The sequence below is a fragment of the Halyomorpha halys genome, unplaced genomic scaffold, assembly GCF_000696795.3.
Source record: "Halyomorpha halys isolate HHAL.00 unplaced genomic scaffold, Hhal_1.1 Scaffold234.1, whole genome shotgun sequence".
In the NCBI taxonomy this organism is placed as follows: domain Eukaryota; kingdom Metazoa; phylum Arthropoda; class Insecta; order Hemiptera; family Pentatomidae; genus Halyomorpha; species Halyomorpha halys.
Window position 1 is genome coordinate 310,944 of NW_027111802.1, and position 9,487 is coordinate 320,430.

Sequence of the window (9,487 nt, forward strand, 5' to 3'; positions counted from 1 at the left end):
TTAACATTTAGCATGTTAAACCTTTAATATTTAACACATCATGAACACTCCTAATATATCTCATTATAGAATCAAAACAAATTTATGATTTATTTTTCGATTTGTTGGAGTCATGGTCTAAAGGCTAGAAAGACAGTGGTATAGATGGAATTAACTTAAACTAAAATCAGCTCGCCTTTAACTTTTTATTTTTTTCTATAATGACTACTAAGACTCCTAAAAGAGTCCACCGACACTTCCCATGTTTTTCATGGCCAGTTCTCAAGTGGGACAGATATACTGTAAAGAGTAAAATAGCATTTTTCTCATTTTATTTTTATCAAAATAAATTCAATTAAAATATCCCACAGCTAGATATCATGAAATAACTTCATTATTTTTATGAAGAATGCATATTATGAATTTGCAACAATCATATTACTAATAATTGTATATTAGTGCTACTATAATACCTCAGGAGTAACTGGCGAAATCATGCCAACAATCTCAACTTCATGGTCAGAACTGCTAGAATCATCTGATATTTCTATAACAGTTTCTGTGAATGCAGGTACACTAGAAGGCCCAGCATGGTTGGATAAATCGAGGCCATTAAGGGTAACAGCAGAGTTACCTCGTAAAATATTTACAACCTTAAAAAAATCAAACTGATTAACATAAATTAGAAATTAGCTTTTAAATCCAAACCACAAAAAAAAAAAAAAGCTGGTAAAAAGGCGCAGAACACACAACTTTCACTCATCACCCTACTTTGATTTGAAATTAATCATTCCTCGTTTCAAAAGGGCAACTTATTTACTAATCATGATGCCAATTCTCTCCCTCACTATATTCTCATTTATAGGTTAAGTAAAAAAACTACTTTTATTTTCCATGGTTGTTGTGAGATATAATCAAAGTTGTTTATTGTCATAAAAAAAAAAAAAGTTGTAGCCATTAAGACACAAAAACATTTACTTTCTCCTTTAGTTAATAATGAAATATTTATATAGTTCATTTTTTATAAGGATTAACAATGAGAGATAGTTAATTATTTCAAATAAACACTAATTAAAAGTACAGTGTAATCTCAGTAATTTGAACAATTGCTGCAAGGGGTATGTTCGGATTACAGAAAGTATTAGGAAAAACAGTGTAAAAAAAAATAAATCTAAACAATATAAATGTATATAATCATTTTCATTTATTTTTTTTACATAATTTATTGGAAATCTACAAGTTGGAAGTTTTAAAAAATTTAAATTTTTTAAAAAAATTGTTTTCTTTTACATCCTTAATAGAGCTAAGTGATGCTTTAATTCTTGTGAACTACAAGATCGTTCATTTTAGAGTGAAAAAAAAATAAATCAAAAATACTCTTTGTAAGCGTTTATTTTAAATTTTTTATTAAAAAAAATAAATAAAATAAAAAAGAGTTCACCAACAAAATTAATAATTTACATATTTCTACTATAAATTGAATTAGTTTTACAAAATCAAATGATTTATATAATAGATGTTATTAACTTCTGATTCCAACAAAATATACTATGAACACTTCCATAGAAATTAGATTACCCGACATCGATTCAGTAAAAATTTCCATTTTTGATTTTCAAGGTGATTACAATAACTTGCCTTTAGATCGAGAAATTAAATATGTCTTTTACACATGTGAACTTTTATTTAAAAACAAAAATGTTATGGTCTACTGAGTTTTTAAAAAAAAAAAAAAGTAACTTTTTTTTGCCAGTCTGGATTACTCGAGTGTTTGGAGTGCCAAAGTTTGAATTACTGAGATAACATAGCACTTCGGATGAAGATTTTGGAAAATTTGGCATCCAAGTTCTCCCAAACTAACAATTGGAATAAAACTTTTCTGATATTGAAGACAACTTAATTTAACATTTATATACAAAAATACACTAAATTTAATGTTGATATTAAATGTACACAATTTAATTTTTGGAAAACTTTTTTGTTTCTTAGTTAGGCTGTTCACTTACATTCACATACATAAACTCACATTCATAAACAGACCAATTTGCGAGACTTATTTGGACTACGGGGACCTTAGTAAATGCATTTCCATTGAAAACTCAAATTCAAATTTCTTCACTATCACAATACTTCCACCTTACTATATATTTCATATGAGGCGTGTAACTTCAAAACCAGCTCCATCCAAATTTAGAACATTTTACAGGAACGCAAAAAAACTTCCCATTAACATGCCTATCAGTTTTGAGATCTTTTAGATACCGGTAACGAAAGAACTAACGTCCATAATTATTTCACAGTAATTTCAGTACTTCAGTAATTTTAGCTTTCTGGAAATTTAAAGTTAAATTGTGGATAAAGCTGGTTTGGAACCAAACTGGGTGAGCGATTAACAACCATTTTTAATGCAGTACACTGAATAATAATATTGGGGGGAAACATATATAGTGTTAATTAGTAAAAAAAAAGACATTAATTTTATCTTCATGAAATTTCGAGAGAAAAGGTGAAAATATGATAAAAGTAGAAAAAACAAGGTCAGTTCAAGAGAATTATAATTGAAAAATGAAAAAACTTGAATTTTTATACAAGACAAAATTAATTAAAAAATCCCATTGCATAAAAAAATGAAGGCATAATTACTGTTCAGGAGCTCTTATGAACACGTGATCATTCTCGTCGTTATAGACACACCTTTCATGTTCTCATGTTCATCAAGCTCACTGTGACATCCAGCAACAACATTTTTATAATCCTCATAGGAATCCATGCATTTTGATCGGGTCCAAAATGTTTCTTTAGAAGATTGTTGATATCAGATAATTTTGCTGGAGAAAGAGGTACTCCTACTGGTTAATATCAAATCCGGTGACATGCGTCAAATTTTCCTAATTTTCTTTGTTAATGGTTGAAATGCACCTACATCGTTGAGATAGATTACCTCATTCCGAACTTCAATATCATCTCCAAATCTGGATACGTTTCTATTGTAAAAGAGGAAACATGAAAAGGAAATCTAAAACAAACTGTATGAAAACAATAAAACCTGTGCCACTCCGGAGAAACCTTCCGTGATTAAAATGGAGCTAGGATGGAGCTGGTTTTGCAACAAACCCATCACTTTGAATGCAATTTTTACAGGGAAGGACCTGATTCTTAGTTTATCGAGAACATGAGGAAAATAGAAAAAAAGGCATTTCAGAAAAATGCGGATAGATTTTGAAGCTACACGCCTTATATATATAAGCGGGGGGGGGGGAGGGGAAGAAGTGATTTTATGAAACTTAAAAACCTAATCATAAATTTATTTTATAAATACCTCAACATCAGAATCACTCTCCGAAGATTCCTCCCGAGCCAGTCGGTGAGGGCGAGTGTCCTGAGGACCATATTCAGCCATTATGTCGTATGAGACAATGTCATGCGGCGAAATGGCAAAATGATAAAATTCATGAACAAAATGCTCAGTTCGATCTCCAAGGTGAGGTCTTAATGCTTCTCGAAAATGTCTTTAATAAAAAATAAGCATTAAACAGAATAATACGTAAGTTTAGTAGATGGTTAAAAAATGATACATACCTGCTTTGAATTGGATATAAAGTAATAAGATTTAGAATTTCTTGTACTAAACTTTGAGGATCAATACTAACATCAAGTAGCACGTTAAGTTCTCTCGTGAGCCATGGCACAAGCCTATGGGTCTGAGCTGGATTCAATCTATTTACAAAATAAAAATAGAATTAAATATCTGATGAGTCCGCTTGTACGCTTTTTCTAACCGCTTTTTATGCAAGGTCTGATACAAAATTTAATTATTTTTCAAATGAGCAGTGGAAACATTCTACAAGACAAATAGTTTTAAAATCATTTGAAAAACTAAAAAAAAAAAAAAGTGAATTGGTCTCAATAGAAAGGATATTATATTTGAGGTCGATATAATCAGATTCCGCAAAAGATTTGAGTTTAATTAAACTCTGCTATTATTTTAAAATTAATTTTGATTTTAACTCAAGTAGTTGGAGATTGGATAATCATAGACAAAATTAATTCTATATATGTATGTATAGTTGACCGTAAAAATTGATATAATATAGGGAGATGGTCAGGGTTGCGGTCAAAAGAGAAATATTATATATAAATATTAATAACTATTTTTATTTCTCTTTTGACCGCAACCCTGACCATCTCCCTATATTATACAAAATTAATTCAATGGGATCAGAGATGATACTGTCTGGTTTTTTTTTAATCTTTTTTAAAACCTTCTGTTTTAATGAAAAAACAAAAAAGTAATAGTTTTATTATTTTTTCCAAATGCTTCTCAGTATTTTTGTTTTATTTAATTATTATATTGTTTGAAACAAGAGAAAATAGGTTGGGTGTACTAATTACACAAACATCTGCATTGTCGTTAAGTCATTGTTATGGATTAACAACGAAGTATGGTATCATACTAATAACCCTACAGGAATCTATACAAGAAGGTCCAAGAGATAAGTTGTGGTTAGTAACTAATTTCATTTTGTCCGACATCATTTTATTTGGCCATCGAGATCCCGATACCAATGTCTAACAGCTGTTCATTGCCTGCCTTATCTGGAGAAGTGTGAAACTTCTTCATTTCATTTACTATCTATTGAGGTAACCAGTTTTTTATTATTTCTCCAACCAGAGATGTGCGCGAAATAAAAATCAACTCAGGTCAAGAGATATATGAAGATAATAAGTGACTTTATTGGGAAAAGAACATTAAACAACCAGTTGATCAGATGTAAAACTTGTTATTATTTTTATTTTCTTTTTCCATTATTATTAATTACTTTGATTTGAAAGAAAAATATAATTTTGTTTAAATTTCTTGCTCATTATTGATCTTTTATTTTCATATAATCTTATATGTAATTCTCTTATTTCAAATTTAGATTATTCTTTTATTTATTAAATTTTAATCTTACATTTTCCTTTCTTTTATTTTATTTTCTTCCAATAAATAATTTTTTCTTAAGCGTTTTTATTTATTGATCCTTCCTTCCTGTTAACGTAATTTTGAAGTGCTCAAATTGAAATGAAATGAAAAAATAATTTTATTCTGGGACTTATGTTCCCTAAGAATAAGTAAGTACATGGTAAGTAAGATTTTTATCTGGCAAGCATTTACAAATTTTCAGATAGTAGAATGAAATTACATTGGTATATTGGCTTTACTACTGTTTATAATGTTAAGCAATATATGCCTATTTATTTGATTACAAAGATGTGGAGGTTTGGTTATTCAATAAATGAAGGAATAGGTGTTGTTTAAAGGAAAGAATGGATGAGGACTGGCGAATGGAGATGGGAAAAGAATTCCAGAAGAAGGTTGCACGTATAACGAAGGATTTGCTAAAGAAGGCAGTTCTATAGGAGGGCATATATAAATCATTCGGTTGGGGTCTGGTGTTTAATGACTGGATGGATGAACGAACGGTGAGGAGATCAAGGATATAGGTAGGTTTTTTGATTTTAAGAACTTGGAATGGGAAAACACCAAGGAGGTATTGCCTTTGGGAGGTTGGATAGAGCCACTTCAACTCAGCATACCAGTGGGAGATTTGAAAGCGCCTTGGGAACCCAAAAATAAATAATACAACGCAATTCATGAGTCTCTTCAGTCTCAACTCTAGACCTGCAGATAGCCCTCCATACACCAAGGATCCGTAGTCAAAGTGGGGGAAGACGAGAGAGGATACTAGAAGCTGACGGGTGAATGGAGTAAATTCTGAGAAATGGAATTACGGAATCTTAGGAATTATTTGAGCAGTTATGGATTTGCATGTGATTTGGGAAATGTGGTTATTCCAGGAGAAGTGTTGGTCAAAGGTGACACCAAGATTATTTATTGTAGGATAGAAGTGAATCGGATGGTTGTTAAGGAAATTACTGGCAATATTTGAAACGGAGGCTGAAATTTTTGTTTGTATTTTAGAATATTGCTCATCTCATCACTTATATTCAAAGAAAATTGTATGTTTAAATTGAGAGTTAAGAAAAAAAATGAAAGAGCTATTGCTAACATAAATCGTACTTCGAATAAAGAATTGAGAACAATAACCAAATTAGGTAAGTTTAAGCAGAAACAAAAAGGTAACGGTATGGATTTTCTAATTTTAAAGGTTGATCATGATATTTTTATTTTATAATAATGTTATTTATTCATGTTTTATTTAATTAACAAAAAGTTACCCTCTGACTGGACAGGCCTAGCTGGTAACGAGAGAGAAGACCATCTGGCCAAGGAAGAGGCCTTGAATCCACAGTTAAACTGTGCCCTCAACCTCAAAAAAGTAAAGACGCTTATTTTTAATTTAGTAATTAAAATATTTTAGTAAAGACAAATTTAAATCCCTAGATCATAGCATATGTGTGAAACTGCCAACACTTCAATTGTATCCAACGGAAAATAGATAACCTCAGCTTGATCAAGAATTTTTATATTATGTTTATATTTTTAATAAAATGTCAATATCTATCTCCCTCACCTGTCTCACAGCCTGAGGATTTTTGATAATTGCAGGGAGGTCTTAATTATTTATTTTTAGGATAGATTGCACTATAAGTCGTATAGAAAAACGTTATGATCCATAATGTACCTGTCCAATAGATGCAACCTATTCCCTCACATTTTTGTAGATTGGACACCAACACTTGGGAAATGTTTATTTCATATCATTCATGGCTGCAGCAGATTCTTGAAAAAACGAAGATAATCTTTCACAAAACTTTTAACTCTAGTTCCCTCATGAGTGTGTTTATTAGAGTGAAATCAGTGAGTGTCATTTCACCTCTTATCTGCCTCACACAGTCATAATTTCTAATAGGTGAATTTGATTCACGTTATATTACAGTTAATTTATATGTTTATAAGGGAGTTCAACAATCTATGTGCTGTTGATAAGAGACACACATGGAATGGTCCACTTTAATGTAATCCCCAAAACCTATCTCCCTCACACCTTGAAAATGAGGGAGATAGGATTTAAGTGAAGGAAATAGGAACAAAGGAACCACCGTATGCGAATAAAAAGATTAATTTGTACATACTTGTGTGTATTCATGGGTGCACCCAGCGAGAGGCAGCTGTCTCCCCTTGAAATGAAAAATAAATTCAAACATATTGCGGTTCTTTAAAAATGAATTCTATGAAGGGCTTTTTTTGTAAACACCATGCCTACCCCTACCTTAGCTCAATTCACAGAAAAAAATAATCAGAAAACGCAATTTTTTACAGTGAAATCAGAACCATGAAATCGGAGAATGGCATATTAGCCATCGATGGATTAAGAACAGCACATATCATGACCCTAGAGATGACATCCACAAACTCACTTGACGAGAACAGGTCCTTATTTTCCACTTACGAATAGGGCACAACAGGCTCAGAGACAAAAAGCTTCATATTGGCTCCAGTCCTCTATGCAAATGTGGAGAAGGTGAACAGAATTTCAAGTACTAACCTACACTATAGGATCTTTTCTGAGAAATCTGTCCTTCTACAACAAAGGAACAGGAGGCCCACCTGCCAACAAAGCCTGGAGGGCCTCAGGAGGGCCACCAAATTCCTTTTAGCCCCCTGATCAGAAGATCGCTAAGGGAGGAGAATAATTTGGAAATTCATTTCTTATAAGTAACTTAGTTTTTATAAGGGGGGCAGCGGTAGCAGCATGGTAACGCGCCAGTCTACCAATCCACAGGTTGTCGGATCGAATCCTGGTCCCACCCGGGCTTTTTTCAAGCACAAAAAAATGCAAAACTCACTGAGAAACCTCCCCTGGACATTTGTGAGGCCCGTTAGCCAATTGGTGGCACTCACAAAAAATAGGCGTGGGAGTGATGAACCCACCCTGCAAAAAAACCACATCAAGAAATGCGCGATGTATTTCCTAATAATGGGAATATTACATCCTAATAATGGGAAATACATCACGCGAGGACTTAGGCCTCCATGGTCTGTTGCCCATAGAATAATATAATAATAATAACTTAGTTTTTACTCCCCTAAATTTTTTTCAGAAAATTACTTACAAAATTGGGGTCGACTTACATTCGAGCAAATACAGTACTTTAAAAAAACTTAAAAATAGAAAGAAAAAAAAAGAATACAAAGTACAAAATGCCATATCTTCGCTAATGATAGTTCAATAAAATTTTATTTTGCTTTTTAAGGGAATCAAATTGCCTTCCAAATAACTGTATGTACCATTTACCATCAAATATATACATTTTGAGTCAATCTAAAATAAAATTTACTTTTCATCATAAGCTATTATTCCACTTTTTCTCAGCAAATTTAATCTATGTATTTGTTCCATTTAAACAAAAGAAATGAACAGAAGGTGGACTCTCACAACTCACGCACATGCCTAATAGCTAATAATATGTTTATACTAAGTAACACTAGTGCCCCATGTTGCCAAGATAAAAATAAGACTGGCTAGATAGCTGTTGAAAATCAATCCACTGGTCCTAAGATACTAACAGATACACAGGCAGACCAATAGCTGAAAGTGCCTATTTTGGAATAAGGGAGGGGACTCTGAAATTCATATAACTGTTGAAAACCGTTAATTAAAAATATTTGCAACAGAGCTTGGAAGTGTACAGCATTTAACAATTTTAAAAACTACATAAGCCAATAGAGTAATAAAAAATGGTTTATTGTGAAGAGTAATAATTCATATACAACATTAGAGGGATAACTTTCCGCCTCACTCGGACACATAAACATGTGATGAGAAGTCTAACTATATAGCCTCTACTGGCCTTTGTAATAAAAAAGTATTAACATGTTAGATTTTATTAACATATTTTAAAATAAAATTATTCTGTTTCACAACAGATATAAATAAATAATTCTTAAATCAAGTGGTTTAATAAAATATTTTAAAAGCGAGTTACCTGTAAAAGACTGGGGACGACTGACGTATTCTTGATGATAACGATGGTCTGACCCACCTCCCACGACGATAAATATCTCGGCGATAACGAGACAGACCCAAATTGGGCGGCCTAAAGTCATGTTCTAAAGGTAGAGCAGCTGGATGAATGGTATCTGTTCTACGGACCAAACCATTAACTTCCCGGATATACAGCATTGAAGAAGGAGTGTTCATAGGAGAGAATACTTCATCGACACCTATTCTCTCCCTTAATTCTTGGATTGGATTCCTTCTGAAATCCAATCCTGCACCACTGGAGAATTGATTTCTGAAAAGAGCATCAAAAGATAAAATTCAATAAATATTTTTAGAATTACATAATTCTCTAATAAATGTGATTAATGCGTTCAATAATAAAGCGTTTACTAGCAAGGACCGAGTGACTTTGAATTAAAATAAAATCTAGTATGCGAACATTATATGAATTTCACTTAGCACCACCCTACTAAAAGATGAAATTAATCCTTGTACATTTCAAGAAACAGCAATTTCTTTCTCAATATATTTCATACATTGTAATAATGTATTTAATA

The 9,487-nt window shown here is 32.0% G+C and overlaps 1 protein-coding gene across 1 annotated transcript in view; it reads right to left on the reverse strand.

Moving 5' to 3' along the window:
- The window catches only part of LOC106679935 (E3 ubiquitin-protein ligase Topors), a 24,293-nt gene that overhangs the window by 9,542 nt on the left and 5,264 nt on the right, over nt 1–9,487 (reverse strand). The window contains exons 4-7 of the mRNA XM_014419338.2: nt 8,914–9,222; nt 3,559–3,696; nt 3,299–3,488; nt 453–632 (exon numbers count right to left, since the gene is read on the reverse strand). Coding sequence (XP_014274824.1) covers nt 453–632; nt 3,299–3,488; nt 3,559–3,696; nt 8,914–9,222 — 817 coding nt within the window. The remainder of the gene's footprint in view (nt 1–452; nt 633–3,298; nt 3,489–3,558; nt 3,697–8,913; nt 9,223–9,487) is intronic.